The following is a 21,923-nucleotide window of genomic DNA, read 5'->3' as shown; positions in this document are numbered from 1 at the left end:
GCTCACATCTCCTGATGTTGTTGAAAGATGAAAGAACATGATTTATGTAAGGACTACCTGGGGTCAGAGGTCAACTCATACCAGTGTACCGGGGTCCAGGCAGGGAGAGCAGAGGTCAACTTGCAAGTAAGTCTGAATGTACACCTCTTCCCTTCTCTTCTCTTCTCTTCTCTTCTCTTCTCTTCTCTTCTCTTCTCTTCTCTTCTCTTCTCTTCTCTTCTCTATTCTTCCTTACTCCTCTCCTCTCCTCTCCTCTCCGTTCCTGGATGCTGCAGTTGTTTACATAACTTGTCCCCTCCCCCTTTCGCTGAAGCAGCCAATCGTGCATTGAGGATGCGTTGATTGATGTAGGAGAAGGGGCAGCGGGTGATTGGCTGGCAGTGTGTGAATGAAGTTTGTGTGTGTGTGTGTGTGTGTGTGTGTGTGTGTGTGTGTGTGTGTGTGTGTGTGTGTGTGTGTGTGTGTGTGTGTGTGTGTGTGTGTGTGTGTGTGTGTGTGTGTGTGTGTGTGCAACGTGAGAGGGAAAACGTGAGTGAGAGGGGGGTTGTTCTGCACGTGCTCAGCAGCCACTCATAAAGCTTCCCGCTGTCTGTTTTATTATGGTTGTACATTTATAAATAGAACAGTTTTTTCATGTGTGCACTTCAGAGGTTATTTAACAGAATCACAGCATGGTGATGTGTTTGAATCAGAGGCGTCGTTTCGTTAAAAACTAGAGTGTGGCCAAAAAAAAGTGAACAATTAAGCCAGATTTAAAGCAAAATTCCAAAATAGGCGATCTACAAGCTCCCGATGCATCATACGTGATCAATGAATGTGTTGGTGCTGACAGTGTCTAAAAGCAGATTAATCTGCAAAAAGGTGGAGGAAATCTTTAGGTTAAATGCGAAAACTAGGGGGGCAGTTGCCATCCCTTGGTTTGAATTGTTATACCTGAAATAAAGCGTAAGATGCTCTCTCGCCTTTGCCTAAGAACACAAGTCGTTGGTTATGGTAAGGGGCAATGAACCTATACAATCCAGCAATGAGCTACTATAGAAGATCTTTGCTGATGGATGCTAAGGTATTATTGCTCCTTCTGGTCCGGCCCGTAAGTCTCACTAACTCCTGGTCCTGTGGCGTGGCCTTAAAATACTCCTCCCGAGGTACTGAAAGTAATTTAAAAAGGATGCTAAAACTAAACATTTGTAACCAGATAAAATGTAGCATCCCTATTCTTGGGCGAACATTCTGCAAACATTTCTGATCTTCAAGCTCTCAACGCCACATGTTGCGTTTTGAGCTTGTAGATAATGACTGTGGTTGTACTGGTCAGCTCCCAGTGACTAACAGTAGAAGACTGTAGTTGTACTGGTCAGTTGTATGTATCGGGTGGTGTTGTGTGTTGGACAATAGAACTGTTTATTCACTATGCACTACTAACGCCATGTATGTGTGTGTGTGTGTGTGTGTGTGTGTGTGTGTGTGTGTGTGTGTGTGTGGGTGGGTGTGGGGATGTGTTTGTGTGTTTGTGTGTGTGTTTGTGTGTGTGTGTGTGTGTGTGTGTGTGTGTGTGTGTGTGTGTGTGTGTGTGTGTGCGTGCGTGCGTGCGTGCGTGTGTGTATGCGCGTTTCAGGATGCACCATCAGAGGAGGGCTCTGTTGACAAGGAGACAAACACAACTACTGACAACAAGTAAGACAGACAGACAGACAAAATAGCCACATGTGATCTGAACTTTAACCATACAACCCCTCCCGCTCACTCAGATCATCTAACACAGGGAAGCTTTCTGAACCTTCCCTAAAACACCAGGGACAACACACCTTCTGGCTCACATACTGTGGAATAAACTCCACATTGCAGATATAACTGCAGACTCACTGCCAATTTTCTGCCATAATCTTGAAAACTCATCTCTTCAGACTCCACTGACTGTACTGTAGCCCGTAGCACTTGACTTAGTTATGAAGACCATGCAGACTTACCTTGGCCATTTGTTCTCGTATCTATTTAGACAGGTGCTATGTTCATTGTTTACCTGGTATCCTATAGTTTCAATGTACAGATTATTATTTTGATAGTAATTGTTTACTCGGTTTATTCGTGATCCTAGTTTACTGAGGCACTATACTGTCTCTCTGAATTTGTTGTGTATTTACCTTGCTTATTGTAAGTCGCTTTGTTTAAGAGCTAAATGCCTAAATTGTAAATTTGTAATTGTAAATTGTTTAATAGAATACTCAATAATAATCCTCTCCTCTCCTCTCCTCTCCTCTCCTCTCCTCTCCTCTCCTCTCCTCTCCTCTCCTCTCCTCTCAGACATGTCCATCCTGTTGACAGTGCAGGTCTGTTATCCTTCATGACATTTAATTGGCTGACACCGTTGGCCATGCATTCCTACCGCAAAGGACAGCTCCTATTGGACAATGTGTGGCCTGTGTCACCGTTGGAGAGTTGCCGTGCCAACCAGGACAGGTCAGTGGACAAAGAGACAACAGGAACAAACCTGGAGTTTCAATGAGCAAGAAACTGAACCCTCAACCTCATAACTTGTTATTCACTGTTTATTTGAACCTTTGTCAAGATCCCACCCCTATTTCATGCTCATTAGTTGCTGTTGCATGGTTGAGCAAAAATCCTCTCTCTTCTTCCACTAGCATTGAAAAAAAGGTGTATTTCAGTTGCCTTGTATTGGTATTTAATTCTTATTTTAAACGTGGTCTCTAGTAAAGGGGAACATCTTTTTGTCTTCTTCCAAAAACTGGATATTTTTCTTATGTTTAGTAAACTCAGCATAAACAACCGCTGCTTTTACAGAAAGAGCTTGCTGGTTGGTCGGTCAGGGAGTTACAGGAACCAATCAGAAGGCTGACGATGGGTCAATTCTAATCCCACTGCAAACCATCTGTCTGTCTGTCCCTTTTAATGTGTTTATTTGTGCGTGCGTGCGTGCGTGCGTGTATGTGTATGCGTGCAGGTTGTGTTCTCTCTGGGAGGAGGAGTTTTTGCTTCGTGGTTCAGAAGCATCTCTTCATTCTGTTGTGTGGAGGTTCTGCAGGAGACGTCTTCTCCTGTCCATCCTCTGTCTGACCGTCACACAGCTGGCTGGCTTCAGTGGACCGGTCAGTAACACAAATACACACACACACGCACGCACGCACGCACGCACACACACACACACACACACACACACACACACACACACACACACACACACACACACACACACACACACACACACACAGGCACGTGTGTGCCTGCTTGTGTAACATGTCCACGCAGCAAGTGCCTGGACATTACATTACATAGGAACATTATATCCAATTATACTGTACATCAGTGACAGGCTCAGTTGAAGGACAGATGACAACCAAGGCTTCGAGATCACAAAGTTCTCTTTATTTTCCAAGTAGCCATACAGAATCATATGCTGCTTGCCATGCTGTGGTACTACATGGAAAGATATGTAGCTATAAACAAATCTACAATGGCTCTCCCTGGATGTTTGTAGAGATGACCGATTTACCCGATGCACAACAGGTGCGCAGCCACACCTAACTCTGAGTGCGATTATAGTTTGACTCAGGCCAGGTGTGACTGTTCAGACATCCTCCATCTCACAACATCCAAACAGGCATTTCACTTCGACGTATAACTGTTGACAGACATACTATGCAAATTGAAAAGACAAGGGTAACTACAGCATTATGAACTATGATAGCCCTCTGTACATTAGTCTCGCGTAGCCAGACAACTATTCCACAATCTCTGAATGCTACAGTATATAGAGTCTGGAACTACACCTCCCGAAAGCAGAGACAGGAAGTTGTCCGTCTCCGTTCGTCATTTCCGTTCACGAAAATATATTTTAAAATATCTTTACATTTTATTTTTACATTTCCATTTCTGCTAAGCGGCAAGCTATATGCTTTGATGATTTTGATTTAAATTAGGACGAATTTGCGAAACTGTAAAGACGAAACGGAAGCGGGGAGGAGGTGTCACATCCGCTTAATCGCTTGATCGTTTTCAGAGCTTCCGTGCTCCAGACTGTATGACGGAAGCATTTAAAGATTGTGGGAGACAACAGTCTGGCTCAACTACATTGAAAAGGCACCTTGCAGTATGAACGATATGTGTGTGTTTTCTTTTGTTCTTTTTAAAGGCTCTAAATATACAGAAAAGTCACCCAGAGGTCAAATGGTGAGAACTTGACTTCAATCAGTAAAACAGTAAAGATGTAAACGATATCTGTAACGTAAACATTGTTATGATGTGTCTGCTTGATTTATATTCCCTTGCAGCCTGAATGCATCAGTCTGTAGTGCATTGATGGCATATAAAAGCAGCTGTACTAGAGGTCCTGGTAGGATATAAAACCAGTACTAAAGGACCTGGTAAGATATAGAATTAGCAGTACTAGAGGTCCTGGTAGGATATAAAACCAGCAGTACTAGAGGTCCTGGTAGGATATAAAACCAGCAGTACTAGAGGTCCTGGTAGGATATAAAACCAGCAGTACTAGAGGTCCTGGTAGGATATAAAACCAGCAGTACTAGAGGTCCTGGTAGGATATAAAACCAGCAGTACTTGAGGTCCTGGTAGGATATAAAACCAGCAGTACTTGAGGTCCTGGTAGGATATAAAACCAGCAGTACTAGAGGTCCTGGTAGGATATAAAACCAGCAGTACTAGGGGTCCTGGTAGGATAGAAAACCAGCAGCACTAGAGGTCCTGGTAGGATAGAAAACCAGCAGCACTAGAGGTCCTGGTAGGATAGAAAACCAGCAGCACTAGAGGTCCTGGTAGGATAGAAAAAAGCTGTACTACAGGTCCTGGTAGGATATAGAACCATCAGTTCTAGGGCCACTGGGGCTATGTTAATTGTTAATTAATGTCCCTGTAATAAATGCTATTTCTCCATTCTTTACCTCTCCTCTCCTCTCCTCTCCTCTCCTCTCCTCTCCTCTCCTCTCCTCTCCTCCAGGCCTTTGTAGTGAAGCGTCTGTTGGAGTACACACAGCAGGAGGAGCCTGACTTCCCCTATGGCCTCCTGCTCGTCCTGGGTCTGCTGGTAACAGAGCTGGTGCGCTCCTGGTCTCTAGCGCTGACCTGGGGTCTGAACTACAGGACAGGAGCCCGCCTGAGGGCAGCCGTCCTCTGCATGGCCTTCAAGAAGACACTGCGTCTGCGCAGCATCAGAGACAAGAGTCTGGGACAGGTACTGACTGATTGATCAATTCATTGATCAATCTATCTATTCTGTCTGCTGTCTGCTTGCCTGACTGTCTGTGTGTCTGTCTGTCTGTCTGTCTGTCAGTCAGTCAGTCTCTGTTGTATTTTGAGAGCAATTTATTAACACACAACATGCTGTAGCATGAAGATCTCTGGATCGAAACGTTGGCTCATAAAATGCATCAGTGTCTATGCTAGCGACTGACGTATATGGAAGTCCATAGGTCCAAAAATTAAATAATAAATACCACAATGAAATAAATAATAAACACAATGATATAAATACAAAATACAATTAAATAAATACAAAATACAATTAAATAAATAAATGTATTTATTTATTGTGTATTTTTTTATATATCATTGGGTTTTCTATTTATTTCTTTGTGGTTCTTATTTATTTCATTGTAACTTTTAATGTCAACCTATATATATTACATGATGCCACTTTTAGCTATTTAATCAAGTCCATAGGTCCAAAAATTAAAAAATAAACATCGCAATGAAATTAATCAAATCCACAATGATATAAATAAAAATACAAATAAATAAAAAATACAATTAAATAAATAAATGTATTTATTTATTCTGTAATGTTTTTTATTTTATTGCGTTTTATATTTATTTCATTGTGACTTTTAATGTCAACCTATATATATTACATGTTGCCACTTTTAGCTATTTCATAAGGTACATTGGTCCAAAAATGTTATAACAAATACCACAATGAAATATATAAAAAACATCATGATATAAATAAAAAAAAAATTATTTATTTTTTAGTGTTTTTCATTTAATTGTGCTTTTTATTTATTTATTTTGGTATTTATTAAATGGGTTTTTTATTTCATGCTGTCTTTTCAAAAGAATGGCTTCCATTTACCCAATCATGGATTTCATGCTGTCTTTTCAAAAGAATGGCTTCCATTTACCCAATCATGGTTTGACATCGCCGTCTGTCAATCAACAGGAACGGGGCGGGACCATAGGGCGGGACCTATTTGCTGATTGGGTAATCCCTGGCTCTGGATTACTTTGGTCTGTCTGTAAAACTGAAGCCAGCTCCGCCATTTTTAAATCCCACTGAATATCACTAGTGTTTTTATCTGTAGATAAAGTAGGCCTATTATAATCGATTTGTAGTAAAAGTTATGGCATATGTGAATGAGAATGACTTGAGGGATGTGATGTTTACTTTAGATTAGATAGTTGTTGTTTTTTTCGCGGACCCCCCGAGGACCCCCCCGCGATTTCCTCCCTCACTAAAATGATAGCCTACTTACTTGTTAATGTTTTTTTTTCTTCACACATTTGGTAGAGAGAGAGAGAGAGAGAGAGAGAGAGAGAGAGAGAGAGAGAGAGAGAGAGAGAGAGAGAGAGAGAGAGAGAGAGAGAGAGAGAGAGAGAGAAGTTGCCACAATAAGGTGTCAACGAGGTGGTCAGCAGTGTAAATGGCTCTTACAATTTAAATAAGGCTACAATGACCAGTTACAGATACACTTCATCCACCTGAAAGGTGCGAATAGTTGCTAGGCTACTATACTTTTTGGGAGGGATGTTCAGCAATAAAAATGACCAAAAAAATTACAGTATCAGTATGCTCAGGTTTAAAAACGTGACAGTGCTTACAGACAAATTATATGCTCGGCTTGATTAATAAGCTAAATTGAAAAAAGAAAGAAAAAAACAGATTACAGGACAACAATATCAGATATCCCCATCATGCAAGAATAAAGACAGTAAACTCAAATAGCATTCAATGTGGGTTAATAATGAAAAAATATGTAATCAGTTACTTCAACTTGATTATATGCAAGTATAAAGACCGTAAAACTATATATACATTGGGGGTGGTTAATAAGGAATAATACAAATGAATATTTGATGGGGCTCTGAACCTGCTTATTTTCTTGGTTACCAACTTTTCATTTTATTTTTTTAAAAGCTTTTCAGAGGGGAGAGACATTACATCACATCACTATGTATGGGCAAACAGTTCACACAACATCACACACTATCGTAAAAAAGCATATTTTTTCAGTACATTGTACATAGATCAGTCAGTGATCATTAATGTATTCATGTACTCTATAGTTTGCCTGCTAGAAATAGGGACATTCTCTTCCTCTGATCTGGTGGTCATGTGATTGTAAAACAACCCAGGCCGCTTCTTAACCCCTTCACCAGACCCCCGGGTTCGCATAGGCATTAAAGGAAAGGAACACCCACGATGTATATATAAAACAATATTTTTTAAATAATACAATTAAATGAAATGAAAACCAAAACAAATCATAATTATGTTGTTGGATACCCTCTAATTCTGCTTATGGAAAAAAAAACTGGGGAAAAAAGAAAATAAAGTAAAAACAAACATGCTTGAACCTCCTTATTGAACATTCAATTTAAAATGTTCATTCTCTGATACCGATATACAGGTGTTCAACCTGGAGTACAGATTTAACCTTCAGGGGTGCTGTAAGTAATGTTTAACACTGGCATTCTCTATCTCAAGGGTCCCCATCCTTATAGGACCAAAGGACCCCCTCCACAATTTTGTAAACTTCCTTCTCTCTCTCTCTCTCTCTCTTAATAATTTTGTATTTATTATTAAAAGTCTATGGACTTCCATAGACGTAGATAGGACGACCACGCATTTTTATTATTTAGGCTTGTTTTCTTGACCGCAATGTTAAAAACATAGTTTAGATAGCATGTTATTTAAACAGACGCTAGGTTCATTATTTACTAGGTAATAATATACTATCAAAAACAGATTGAAACTACAGCATACCTGCCAGGTATGCAGTAGTTTCAATGTACAGACTATTTTTTGATAGTATATTGTTTAGACTGGTTCTTGGTTTACCTGTGATCCTAGTTTACTGAGGCACTACACTGTCTCTCTGTTGCTCTGGATACATCTGTTGCATCTGCTAAACGCCTAAATTGTAAATTGTCTGACCTTGTGTGTGTGTGTGCGTACGTGTGTGTGCGCTTTCGTGTGTGTGTGTGTGTGTGTGCGCGCGTATGTGTGTGCAGCTGATCAACATGTGCTGCAATGATGGTCAGAGGATGTTTGAAGCAGCATCCGTTGGCAGTCTGTTAGCTGGAGGCCCCCTGGTTGCCATACTGGGAGTAGCGTACAACCTGTTTATACTGGGACCAACATCTCTGATGGGATCCGCTGTCTTCATACTGTTCTACCCCACAATGGTACGTACCTACCTACCTACCTACAGACCTGTCTGTCTGTCTGTCTGTCTGTCTGTCTGTCTGTCCTGTACTTAGTCTGCTGTTGTTTCCTTCTACAACACTAATGTTCCCCCCAGGGGTTCAAGTGTTTAATTAAGCCAGCTGTTATTGTAACTCATAAATGTGTGTGTGTGTGTGTGTGTGTGTGTGTGTGTGTGTGTGTGTGTGTGTGTGTGTGTGTGTGTGTGTGTGTGTGTGTGTGTGTGTGTGTGTGTGTGTGTGTGTGTGTGTGTGTGTAGATGTTCAGCTCCAGACTGACAGCGTACTTCAGGAGGCAGGCGGTGTCGGTGACGGACAGGCGCGTTCAGAAGATGAGTGAGATCCTCAACAACATCAAGTTCATCAAGATGTTTGCCTGGCTCAAAGCCTTCTCTCAAGACATCCACCGTACGTTCAGTGACGTTCAGTTAAAGGCAAAGTGCATACTGTGGCACTTTGCCCTATGTTTACATAACAAAAGGATATATGCATTTTTTAAAGGGCCTACACCATGCATTTAAACAAATATTTAATATTATATTGTTTATGTCCCTCAAACGTTTTTCAAAAGGTTTGAGCCTAAATCAAGCCTCAGATATTCTCATTCCAACTAACTTCTCTCTGGCTTATAAAGCACTTTCACCTGCAATACCACATTGTCCTTATTTGGCATGTGGCGCTATTGAGCCAGTTTGTATGCATGTTATCTCCTGGTTCTGTGTGGAAAAAGGGAAAAAAAATTGTAGGTGCTTTGTAGGTATCGCATGTGACGTCACAGGTGGGGGCAAATCAGTTGGCCTGTTTTGAGACCCCAGATATGCTGTAAAAGCCTGAGTGCTCAAACTTCAGTATTTTTGGGGATAGAAGAGAGGTAGGGGAGACCAAAAACACACAAAAAAGAAGGAAAAGTGAAAATTCATGGTGTAGCTCCTTTAACCATCATTTCCCTCTCTATCAGCAGTTATCAGCCACTGGAGTAGTGTGGTGGTGTTTACCTGCAGAAACACACTGCCCTCTCGCTGTTGTGTATATTGGTGTTTTCACTGTTGTTTTGGTAGATGGGGACCTATTTGGGGCGTTACCTTTTGAGAGCTTTTCCAGCCAATAGCAGTGGGAGGGTGTGTCCAAAGGGATGCTATTTCAAACTCCCGTGTGAATGTTTGTTAAAGGTTCTATGACATTCATTTTCACTTTTTTTATTTTTAATGTTTTTTTGGGGGTTTTATGACCTCAAATACACCTAAAAATTCTGAACTTTGAACATTCAGTGGATTTTCTGTGGTCTGGGGTTTTCTGAATAATTAGGCTGAAAAGTAATCTGAGCTTGGCCCTTCGACAGTGAGGTCACAGTCGATTAATCCCGCCCACTCTCCTCCTCGCCCCTCCCCTCCCCTATCCTTTCCTTTGGGGGGGGCGGAGCAGAGGCGATGATTGACAGGCAAAATCCCTCACCAGCGACACCCGCAGGCAAAGATTTCTTTTTTCATTGCAGTTGAAAAGGCTTTAGAAATGTGAGAGAAAAACACCTGCCATGGATCAATAGAGTGGAATTTTTTTGTTAAAACTTTCTATACACGTTTGAAAGACCATGACAAAGACTTTTAATGTGTGGTAAAACTGAACGTCATGAAACCTTTAATGGAAATGCAAGTGAGCCCCTCCCCCCTCGCTTACATAGTATACCTTTAAAATGTGCAGTACACCTGACAGACAGACAGACAGACAGACAGACAGACAGACAGGTTTATTCAAGGTGTCTCTCTCTCCAGGGATCAGAGCGGAGGAGAGGAGGATTCTGGAGAGAACAGGATATTTCCAGAGCATCACCGTGGGCGTGGCTCCCGTCGTCGTGGTGATCGCCAGCGTGGCAACATTCTCCACCCACATGTTGCTAGGATACGACCTGACAGCGGCCCAGGTAAACAAGAAAACCAGAACAGCTGTTCTTTAATTATAATCAATCCAAGTTCAGTCAATTATAAATACGTATTACCCCACCGGGAGGTTTACTAGTAGAGAGAGAGAGAGAGAGAGAGAGAGAGAGAGAGAGAGAGAGAAAGTGAGAGTGAAAGAAAATGAAATGGACAAAGTGTAGTCATTGTACACTTTGCGAAGCGGCGCTCAAAGATTAAAGGACTGCAAAAAGGATTTGGAAAAACATATCCATGCATTCATCTTGTATTGATTTCCAAATACTACTGTTGGTTTACAAAGCATTGAATGATTTAGGGCCCAAATATATTCCTGATCTTGTGCTACAACATGAACCGTCCAGAGCTCTCAGGTCAACTGGGACAGGTCTGCATTATGTCCCTAGAATCAGAAATAAACGTGGAGAAGCAGTGTTCCGTTTTTATGCTCCACATATCTGGAACAAACGAAGGTTTTTGATCTCTCTCTCTCTCTCTCTCTCTCTCTCTCTCTCTCTCTGTCTGTGTCTCTCGTCCTCCAGGCGTTCACAGTAGTAACAGTGTTCAATGCCATGACCTTTGCGTTGAAGGTCACGCCCTTCTCTGTCAAGTCCCTGTCTGAAGCCTCCGTCGCCATGGAGAGATTTAAGGTATCTGTCTGTCTGTCTGTCTGTCTGTCTGTCTGTCTGTCTGTCTGTCTGTCTGTCTGTCTGTCTGTCTGAGTCTGTCTGAGTATGTCCACTGTGTGTATTTGTGCTGTTTGTGTTTGTGTACATAGCTATAGCTGCAGTGGTGGAAAAAGTACTCAAATTCTGTACTTAAGTAAAAGTACCAATACTGCAATATAAAAATACTCTGTTACAAGTAAAAATCCAAAATTCAAAATTTACTTGAGTAAAAGTACAAAAGTATTGGCATCAAAATGTACTTAAAGTACCAAAAGTAAAAGTACTAAATATTTGAAAATAGCCGATCTACAAGCCCACAACGCGTCGCGATGCGACGCGTTGTGAGCTTGTAGATCGGCTATTTTCAAATAGCCTATGTATAAAATAGGGCTAAAGTGGTTAATGTATGTTTCATTATATCATAGTTTATATCTGAAAAGTAACTAGTAACTAAAGTTTTCAAATAAATGTAGTGGAGTAAAAGTACAATATTTGCCTCTGAGATGTAGTGGAGTAGAAGTAAAAGTATTGGAAATTGGAAATACTCAAGTAAAGTACAAATACCTCAAAATTGTACTTAAGTACAGTACTTGAGTAAATGTACTTAGTTACTTTCCACCACTGCATAGCTGTACATGTGTTTGCATGGCTGTGGGTTGGCAGTGGCTCAGGAGGTAGAGAGGCCGTCCGGGCTATCAGACGGTTCCCGGTTCGATCCCTGGCTCCTCCAGGCTTTGTGTTGAGGTGTCCCTGAGCAAGACACTGAACCCCCCCGATTGCTCCCAGTGCACCACCCAATGGTAAAGTTCCCGTTCCACCACAGCGGAGTCTAGGGGTTCCAATTCACCGCCGTCTGGCTTGGGCGTCTGGGAAGCCGGCAGGGAGGGTGCCAGGGAGCCTGTCAACGGGGGGGTGTAAGACGGAGGTGCTACGTCCTCCCGGTGGGGGCTCCTCACTGGCAGGTGAGCCAGTAGGGTACAGCAGCAGTGGCAACACACAGAAATGTGAGGGGAGGTATTAACCCATTAAGACCTGAGAAGATTCTAGAAATGTCTTCTAAATCCTAACAGCTTTTTGAAAAAAATCAAAAAGAAATATTTTCGAGATTTTTCAAAAATAGCAGATATACAAGCTCGTAGCGCGGCACTCGGTGCCGCGCTATGAGCTTGTATATCTGCTATTTTTGAATAGCCAAAGACATCTAAAGTGACACAGATGCGTTCCAGGTATCAATGGGTTAATAGACATAATGGTAAATTGGTAGAAAAAAGGAGCAGAAAATAATTACTACTTGCTACTATAAAAAAAGGAAAAGTTTAACTCCAAATAATAACATCTCTCTCTCTCCCTCTCTCCTTATCTCTCTCCCTCCCTCCCTCCCTCTCTCTCTCTCTCTCTCTCTCTCTCTCTCTCTCTCTCTCTCTCTCTCTCTCTCTCTCTCTCTCTCTCTCTCTCTCTCTCTCTCTCTCTGTCAGAGTCTGTTCTTGCAGTCAGAGGTACAGAGCATCCGTGAGACCCCCAGTGACCCCCAGATTGCCGTAGAGATGAGGGGTGCCAGGCTGGCGTGGGACGGGGGGCACAGCTCCCACCCCTCCCCCCGTGGCACCCCCGCTGTTCGCAAGGCAACCCGATGCGGCTGGAGGAGAAAGTAATCCATCTATCTATCTATCTATCTACGTATCTATCTATCTAGGTGGGGGTTCACTCCCTTGCTCAATAGCCCTCTCCTCTCCTCTCCTCTCCTCTCCTCTCCTCTCCTCTCCTCTCCTCTCCTCTCCTCTCCTCTCCTCCAGGTCTCCAGACAGGAGGAGGTCACGGGAGGAGTCCACAGGCTCCCTGCTGAGAGAAGGAGCATCTAGCCCAGAGGAGGAGGAGGCGGCTCCCCTCGCACCCCCCCCGCCTCCAGAGCACACTGCACTGTATCGACCTCAGCATCAAGCAGGTAGACCTGCCACTGACCCACTCACCTACCACTGACTGAATTGACACCATTGTCTTCTACACATTGACACTGCCTCTGTCTTCACTGGTAGAATTCAAAACAGACTAGATCAGGTGCTATTTTCAGGCTTTTGTGCTCTTTTCCCCCCATTCTTTACTACTAATTCTCTTTTTACATCTTGAACTGCAAACGTGAAAGCCTGCATAAACAAGAGTTTCATCTTACTTTTACCTGTAACTCTGTTGATAAAGTTGATTGATTGATTGATTGATTGATTGACATAAACTTACACTGACAACGAGTTTGTCTGTCTGTCTGTCCGTCTGTCTTTCTGTGTGGTTCAGGGGACGTTGGTTGGAGTATGTGGAAGTGTCGGCAGTGGGAAAAGTTCTCTGCTGTCTTCCATCCTGGGACAGGTACCACCATGTTTAACTTAATTAATCTATCTATGTAAAATATCCATGAGAGACAAGCATTTCTAAATTGGCACAATTATAAAAAAACAAAGATGATTGATGAGCTGTAGTTAATCATGCTTTATGAATTGTTGACAGATGTCTCTGTTGGAGGGCAGTGTCTGTGTCAGAGGAGACTTTGCGTACGTTGCCCAGCAGGCCTGGATCTTTAACGCTACGTTACGAGACAACATCCTGTTTGGGAAGGAGTACCAGGAAGACAGGTGAGACTAGTCAAAGATGGTTAATTTAAAAAGATAGACCATTCCAATTGGAGCCACTAGAGCAAATCGTACCAATGGTCTCCTAGTGCTGACGGCAGATCTCGCAAACGACCAATGTTTACTGGTGCTAGATCCCGCGGGAGTGTGTTGCTTGGATAGAGAAAGGTCGAAAAAAAAGCGATCTTCTCCTGATTTGTCTCTTTGAAAAGCCATTTTAGTATGAAAAACTTGGGGAAATTGTGTGGCTTGTGACGATCCGGTCCAATATTTAGTTCAGTGACCATGGGGCTAAAGAATGGTTCAGAAGCTGTGTTCATGTTCACTCTTACAATGGAAATAATAGACTCCAACCTTCTTCTGGTCTCCTAAAATGGTCGGCCACCTACTTAACGCAGATACGATTTAAGGAGATAAACCGGAGATGGCATATCTTTCTTTTCTTTTTTCTTACCAGGAAGACAGGTGAGATTAGTTCCTGTTTGGGAAGGGCTACTCCCTTTTTTTCCAGAGGGTTTCACCCTTAATATTTGTATCCCTAATCTTAACCCTAACCTTAACCTCACAAAAAACTATGCCTAAGCCTAACCACAACCTCACAGAAACGTATACCTAAACCTAACATCAAAACCACGCCCACCCGAGGCGAAAACCCTCAGAAATGAGGAAGGGAGACTCTTTGGGACAGAGTGCCAAGAAGAAAGGTGGGATTACTTACTGATTCCGGTTCTTGGAATTCCCATCCCTACACCGCATGTCGGAAAACAAACCTTGCGATAGTTGTTTTGCGAAGCCCTAGGTTGGAGCCTCTATAACTGTAGCTTATATGATGAATCAAGCCCAGCCTGTTTGGTTGTAGCGTCAGGAAGTGAAATACTAGCAGGTCCAATCATTGTTTGTCCCTTTGTCTCTCTCTCTCTGTCCAGGTATCAGTGTGTTCTGAGTACATGCAGTCTGAGACCAGACCTGGCTCTGATGCCCAACTCTGACCTCACTGAGGTGACATCATTTCCTCTTCCTGCAACGTAGAATGACAATAATAACAATAGTGAAAATATCCCATCAGCAAGTTCACAACGCGCTTGTTGATCAGATATTTACGCTTTTTGTCGAAGTATTTAGGGCTATGTGGTTAATATTAGTAACTAATCATATTTTTCTCTCTTCTCAGATCGGGGAGCGCGGTGCTACTTTGAGTGGCGGTCAGCGACAGCGAATCAGCTTGGCCCGTGCGCTGTACAGCGACCGGGACATCTACCTACTGGACGACCCTCTGAGCGCTCTCGACACGCACGTGGCGAACCACGTCTTCAACAACGGCATCAAGAAACACCTTTGTCACAAGACCGTCATCTTCATCACTCACCAACTCCAGGTAATTACTCACCTGGTGCTGCTGGTCCATTCTGCCAGCTAGTTAAATCGAGCGCAGCGATAGTTTAGGTAGGCATGGCAGGCAGGAGGTGTACACCCACATCAGTCAGACGGTCTCTCCACGTTCAACCTCACAAGCTAGCACATACGCCCTCAATCTTTATGGTTTAGTCTTTTTAACCCATTAAGACCTGGAACTGTGTCATTTTTAGATTTGAGCTAAAAAGCATTATTTTACACTTTGGGCTATTCAAAAATAGCAGATATACAAGCTCATAGCGCGGCACCGAGTGCCGCGCTACGAGCTTGTAGATCTGCTATTTTTGAAAAATCGTGAAAATGTGTGCAAATCTTTGAATATATATATTTCTAAAGCGAACATTTTTAACTCAAATCTTTGCTTCTGGGGGTCCCTGGAACAACATATTTTGATGGGGGTCTGCGGCCAAATACATATAATTTTGGGGGTCCTTGACATGAAAAAGATTGAGCACCACTGATATAGAAACATACGTTTTTCAGAAAACTGTTGAGATTTAGGAGACATGTAGAATCGGCTTCAGGTCTCAATGGGTTAAGCAGAACTGTTCACTCTTCATGCTCAACATTGGTCTCAGCTCTGTTCTTGCATAGGATCATACAATGCTAGTGTTTGCCAATTCTTTAATTGTTGTTTAACTGTATTTCAGTTTGACTTTGCCTGCGCTTCTTGGTTTTGCTCTCAATTTCATTTAGTAGTAGTTAATATGGGGTAGTCAGGGGCAAGGTTCAACATGCTGACATGACAAAGACTAGAACCTATGATTGAATGAATCGGTGTTATAGCAGTAGCACTAACAGACCCTTTAAGACCTGAGGCGATTCTTTAAAAAAAATCAAAATCCTAACAGTTTTTGGAAAAAAATCAAAAAACAACATTTTCACGATTTTTCAAAAATAGCAGATCTACAAGCTCATAGCGCGGCACTCGGTGCCGCGCTATGAGCTTGTATATCTGCTATTTTTGAATAGCCAAAGAAATCTAAAGTGACACAGATGCGTTCCAGGTATTAATGGGTTAACTGTAGGCCGCAGATAAACTGGTTGACTTTGAGCCCAAAGTTTAGAAACTGTGTGTGTGTGTGTGTGTGTGCGCGTGTGCACGTGTGTGTGCGTTTGTGTGTGTGTGCGTGTGTGTACAGTACCTGGTAGACTGTGACGACGTCATCCTAATGAGAGAGGGGAGTATAGTGGAGCATGGTAACCATGACGACCTGATGAAGCTGAATGGAGATTACGCGTCCATGTTCAACAACCTGCAGCTAGGAGGAGACACACCGCACGTTGAGGTAACCATGGTATCCACAAATACAACCAGCGTTATTCAGTCACAAGCTGATTGACGCCTGACATCCATCAGCTTGTTCAGGTTTCAGGCCCAAAGTACTTGGGCCTGAAACCTGAAGCTCCGCTTCTCTTCTGATTAGACATGTTCTGAGTAGAGGTTTGTAATTCCAGGCTCCAGGTCTGAAACCAGGCAGTTCACTGAAGAAAACAACGGAGAAGAAAGCAGGATCTGTGAAGAAAGATCAGCCTGCCAGCCAGGACAACGGTACTGAGGCTGTTGATCACTAATCAATAAGCAACAAGTCAGTTATCAGTAATCAGATATCTGTCTAACCATGAACTTAAAGGATGCCACCGGCGTCTTTAACATCTCTCTCTCTCTGTGTGTGTGTGTGTGTGTGTGTGTGTGTGTGTGTGTGTGTGTGTGTGTGTGAGTGTGAGTGTGAGTGTGTGTGAGTGTGTGTGTGGTCAGACTGGCCGGACTTAAACGAAAATGTTAAAACGAAATGTTACCTTGAAGTGGGTAGGGTCTAACTCTGAGGCGATGGCTGTCTCGGAGGACTTTATATCTGACCCCAGTATCTCTGTCAGAGCATCTATGACTGTGTGTGGAACAGAACACCAACTCCCACTGACTAATGCCCGAGGCCGCCTCTTATGGGCACAACAGCAAAGGCAGCGGCAGCATTGGACTGAGCTGAGGTTGCAATGGAAGCCTGCATGTCTCCCTGCTGCAGACCATTCTGTCTCTCACTCTGTGTTCAAAAATGTTGCTTTTGACGAATGCATTGTTGTCTTTACTCTGAAAGCGAGGTTACATCTAAACTTAACCTCTCCATCTGGTTTCCAGGCAACCATGCTCCTCACTGTATACATCATGGTCATGAACAAATAGCTGAAACCATGTCCCACGTCTTAAATGGGTGCCATGTATACAGGGGACTCTACATAAGTAGGCATGACAGAATAGTGGATTTGATATCAAAGGATATCACTTCTATTTTCAGGTCCTCCATCATGCTGTATAAGCATTCTACTGTGAAGCCGAGCATGTTTAACCTGTGTAACGATGATTCTGTGTTCTCTAACATTTCAGCTAACACCCCTGATGTCATTGTTGTTAATGGAAACTATAGGGAGGTGTTCATTCTCGAGGTCGGCTGTACTTTTGATTACAGCTTAGAGGAAGTCTTCCTAACCAAAGTGCTAAAATAGCATCAGCTAGAGCAGACCATCTCAGCTAGGCTACAGATGTAAGAGGCTAGGCTACAGATGTAAGAGGCTAGGCTACAGATGGCCGGCCTCTCCAAAAGGAGGGCTAAACAATTAGCAAGGTACTGCTCAATATCAGCTATTATAGGAAGCCGCTCAATTTGGAGGAGGCGTTGTTTCCTTTACCCGTGTTTAAAAAAAAAATGAACCAAATATATGTCCTAGCTAGGCTAGGACATAAAGGACTGGTTTTTAGAGGGTTTCAACAACTGGGGATGCCCAAAAAGGAGGCAAAAGGCTGGCCAAGTACTGTGCTGTCTCTGCCATAATTAGTAGCCGCCACATATGTTACTTCTACCCATAGAGTACTGAGTGACATGCTTATTGTATCATGAAGACATATGCCATGATTTTGTGAATGTAACCTTAACTGTACCTTTAATATTTGTGTCCTTGTATGCTCTCCTTTACGTGGTGTGTGTGTGTGTGTGTGTGTGTGTGTGTGTGCGTGCGTGTGCGTGTGTGTGTGTGTGTGTCTGTCTAGGTCAGTGTGTGTTACCAGAGGAGTGTGCACACGGCGGGGTGTCATGGAGGGTGTATAAGGAGTACATGCGTGCATCAGGAGGAGTTCTGGTGTGTTCATCCATTCTGCTGCTGTTTGTTCTCAACGTTGGAAGTTCAGCCTTCTGCACCTGGTGGCTCAGCTACTGGATTAAACAAGGGAGTGGAGTGAGTACTACTCTACAACAACTACTGTTACTATTACTATAGGCTGCCCCAACGCTCCTGATTTCGTGTATAGAGGGGCGGGTGTATAGAGCCGGCGAGAGATTGCGCCTGATCCCATTGGTTCACCGATCTGTCCCCGCCCCGTTAACACAACATTACGAGCGACGCCCACTGCACTCTGGTTGGTTGGGAAATGAAACACTTCCTCATACCGAGTACACCGACGCGCTGGGCCAGGCCTGGAGATCGAGCCTACTATTACTACTACCACCACCACCACTGCTACTAATAGTACTAGGCAAGAAAAGGCAGTTATATTTGTATAGCACATTTCAACAACAAGGCAATTCAATGTGCTTTATACAGAACATCAAGCAAAGGAAACACAATTATGCAATGACATTAGCCGGGACAAATAAAACAAAAGAAGACAAAAAAACAACATACAGTTACAGTGCAGAAGAGAAAGAAAAAAAGAAAACAAGAAAGGTAACTCAATCAAAGGCAACGGCAAACAGAAAGGTCTTTCTAGTTGTGTTTTAAAAGAAATAAGAGTGGCAGCAGACCTGCAGTTTTCTGGGAGTTTGCTCCAGATATGTGGTGCATAAAAACAAAATGCTGCTTCCCCACGTTTATTTTTGGTTTTACTACTACTACTTGTACTTGTACTACTATTAAAACTCTTCCTGTGCATCTTGTCAAGGAAGTCTGTATCAATCAATAATTATTTAGGCAAATGGAGTCGGAGACGCTAAGTGTTGTAGAAGTTTAATACATGTGCTCCACAATCTCTGCTGTGACAATGCAGATGCTTGCCCGACCTCAGCGGCCCAAACAGGCCATTGCTGGGGTGGTGTTTGCTCTTTCAGCTCTGCTCAAACACCATTTTATTGCTACCCACTAAATGGTAAATTGTGCATTAATAGCGCCTTTATCCAAAGCACTTTACAATGTGCATTACATTAACTCATTTACACACACATTCACACACCAATTTAGGAGGAAACTATGCAAGGCACGAACTTGCTCATCCTAGGCAGTTACGGTTTAAGTGCCTGGCTCAAGGACACTTCATCACTAGCTGAGGGGGAGCTTGGGATTGAACCGGGAACCTTCTGTTTCCCAAATGTCCGCTCTACCTTCTGAGCCACTGTGTGTGTGTGTGTGTTTGTGCGTGCGTGCGTGTGGTGTGTGTGTGTGTGTGTTCAGAACACAACAGTGTTGCTAGGTAACAGTTCGGTGGTCAGTGACAGCATGAAGGACAATCCCATGATGCGTCAGTACGTGGTGGTCTACGCCTCCTCCATGGGGGTCATGTTGCTGCTCAAACTGCTGAGAGGAGTGGTGTTTGTCAAGGGGACGTTGAGAGCGTCCTCTGTTCTGCATGAGGAGTTGTTCAGGAAGATTCTTCGGAGCCCCATGAAGTTCTTTGATACGACGCCGAGCGGTCGAATACTCACCCGCTTCTCTAAGGACATGGATGAAGGTACCACCACACGTCACGACATGTCACGTCGCGACACGACTAGGCCTGCAACTACAGTATCGATTATTGTCTCCGCCAGGCCGAAGGCATGGCGAGAGAGTATGTTTTACCCCTTGTCCGTCCGTCCGTGTGTCCGTGTGTCCGTGTGTCCGTGTGTCCGTGTGTCCGTGTGTCCGTGTGTCCGTCTGTCACCAGCTAATCTCCGGCACCGTTGGCCCGGTCGCTCCGAAACTGTGCACACACACTCCCTGGATGCCAATTCAGAACCTCTGCCCCAAATCTTTCACATGGGCCTGTTATAGCGCCACCAGGAGGCCGATTTGTGCAAAACCCATTCTTTTATATTACTCCTACAAATTTTATCCAAACGTCATGCAAATCGGTACACAGTATTACTATAGTCATGTGATCAACACGGATCTGTCCGATTTCCCATATTGCATCCTCATTGCCTAAGGTTGGCTTCCAAAGTTTGCAGGATTGGTCCGTTTTGAACAAAAAGCCTCAAAGTATACACACAGCTTGGGATTTCCGTGAAATTTCACACGCACATTCCCACTAGGCCGAGGAAGAAATGCCACCCTTCTCACATTGGCCTGTTATAGCGCCACCAGCAGGTCTAATTTAGCAAAACATATTTTTGGAACAAAATGCCTCAAATCATCAATGCAGTGTCAATGCAAGAATAAATGGCACGGTTGGCACTCTTTTCACATTGGCCTATTATAGCGCCACCAGGAGGCCAGAATAACGTACCTGACCTGGTGGAGACCTGTGCTCCGAGGAGCACTTTTTCTAGTTTTCTTAGCTATCATTCTATCGATTACTTTTTCGGTTAATAGAATAATTGATGTGTTGATGTCTGTCTCTCTCTGTCTGTCTGTCACTCTCTGCCTTTATCTTTCGCTCGCTCTCTGTCTCTCTTTCTCTCCCCTCTCTCTGTGTCTCTCCCTCTCTCTGTCTGTCTAGCACACAGATTAGCACTTATTTTATACCGATGTTGTTTTTCTCTTATTTTAATGCTGCACTCTCTCTCCTTTTATGTTCTAATGCCTTTGCCTCATTTTAAATGTGTCTGTTGTTGTTTTGAATGTGACAAGCACCATGAGTTACGGAGAACCGTATTTTGCTCCCATGTATGAGTGTGTATTATGGAAGTAACCAGTGGTGGAAAAAGTACTCAAATTCTTTACTTAAGTAAAAGTACCAATACTGCAATATAAAAATACTCTGTTACAAGTAAAAGTCCAGAATTCAAAATTTACTTGAGTAAAAGTACAAAAGTATTGGCATAAAAATGTACTTAAAGTATCAAAAGTAAAAGTACTAAATATTTGAAAACAGCAGATCTACAAGCTCACAACTCGTCGCTTCGCGACGCGTTGTGAGCTTGTAGATCGGCTATTTTCAAATAGCCTAGGTATAAAATAGGGCTAAAGTGGTTAATGTATGTTTTATAATGTAATAATTTATATCTGAAAAGTAACTAGTAACTAAAGTTTTCAAATAATTGTAGTGGAGTAAAAGTACAATATTTTCCTCTGAGATGTAGTGGAGTAGAAGTAAAAGTACTGGAAATTGGAAATACTCAAGTAAAGTACAAATACCTCAAAAATGTACTTAAGTACAGTACTTAAGTAAATGTACTTAGTTACTTTCCACCACTGGAAGTAACAATAAAATGTATTTTGATTCTGTCTTGTCTGTCTGTCTGTCTGTCTGTCTGTCTGTCTGTCTGTCTGTCTGTCTGTCTGTCTGTCTGTCTGTCTGTCCGTAGTTGACACCCGTTTGCCGTTCCAGGCAGAGATGTTCATCCAGAACGTCCTCCTTGTGTTCTTCTGCCTGGCCATGGTGGGCTGGGTTTTCCCATGGTTCCTAGCGGCGGCGGTGCCCCTGGTCGTGCTGTTCTCGCTGCTTCACGTGGTCTCGCGGGTTTTCCTGCGCGAGCTAAAGCGCCTGGACAACCTGACGCTGTCTCCCTTCCTGTCTCACATCTCCTCCAGCGTGCAGGGCCTGAGCACGCTGCAGGCCTACGGACGCACACAACTCTACATGGACAGGTACACTGCAGGCCTACGGACCAGTGGTGGAAAGTAACTAAGTACATTTACTTAAGTACTGTACTTAAGTACAATTTTGAGGTATTTGT

The 21,923-nt window shown here is 43.1% G+C and overlaps 1 protein-coding gene across 1 annotated transcript in view; it reads left to right on the top strand.

Moving 5' to 3' along the window:
* The window catches only part of abcc5 (ATP-binding cassette, sub-family C (CFTR/MRP), member 5), a 36,478-nt gene continuing 14,555 nt past the window's right edge, over positions 1-21,923 (top strand). Inside the window, exons 1-20 of the mRNA XM_080429274.1 lie at positions 1-126; positions 1,616-1,674; positions 2,302-2,457; positions 2,960-3,104; positions 4,970-5,203; positions 8,260-8,433; positions 8,712-8,859; positions 10,221-10,369; positions 10,904-11,011; positions 12,505-12,677; positions 12,823-12,967; positions 13,316-13,387; positions 13,526-13,650; positions 14,574-14,646; positions 14,819-15,022; positions 16,203-16,349; positions 16,519-16,612; positions 18,104-18,288; positions 19,498-19,774; positions 21,552-21,834. Coding sequence (XP_080285400.1) covers positions 28-126; positions 1,616-1,674; positions 2,302-2,457; positions 2,960-3,104; positions 4,970-5,203; positions 8,260-8,433; positions 8,712-8,859; positions 10,221-10,369; positions 10,904-11,011; positions 12,505-12,677; positions 12,823-12,967; positions 13,316-13,387; positions 13,526-13,650; positions 14,574-14,646; positions 14,819-15,022; positions 16,203-16,349; positions 16,519-16,612; positions 18,104-18,288; positions 19,498-19,774; positions 21,552-21,834 — 3,050 coding nt within the window. The 5' untranslated portion in view covers positions 1-27. The remainder of the gene's footprint in view (positions 127-1,615; positions 1,675-2,301; positions 2,458-2,959; positions 3,105-4,969; positions 5,204-8,259; positions 8,434-8,711; positions 8,860-10,220; positions 10,370-10,903; positions 11,012-12,504; positions 12,678-12,822; positions 12,968-13,315; positions 13,388-13,525; positions 13,651-14,573; positions 14,647-14,818; positions 15,023-16,202; positions 16,350-16,518; positions 16,613-18,103; positions 18,289-19,497; positions 19,775-21,551; positions 21,835-21,923) is intronic.

The sequence above is a fragment of the Gymnoscopelus braueri genome (genome assembly GCF_963280865.1).
Source record: "Gymnoscopelus braueri genome assembly, chromosome: 5".
Classification (NCBI taxonomy): Eukaryota; Metazoa; Chordata; class Actinopteri; order Myctophiformes; family Myctophidae; genus Gymnoscopelus; species Gymnoscopelus braueri.
Note: the sequence above shows the minus strand (reverse complement) of the source record. Positions and strands in the feature narration are given on the sequence as shown.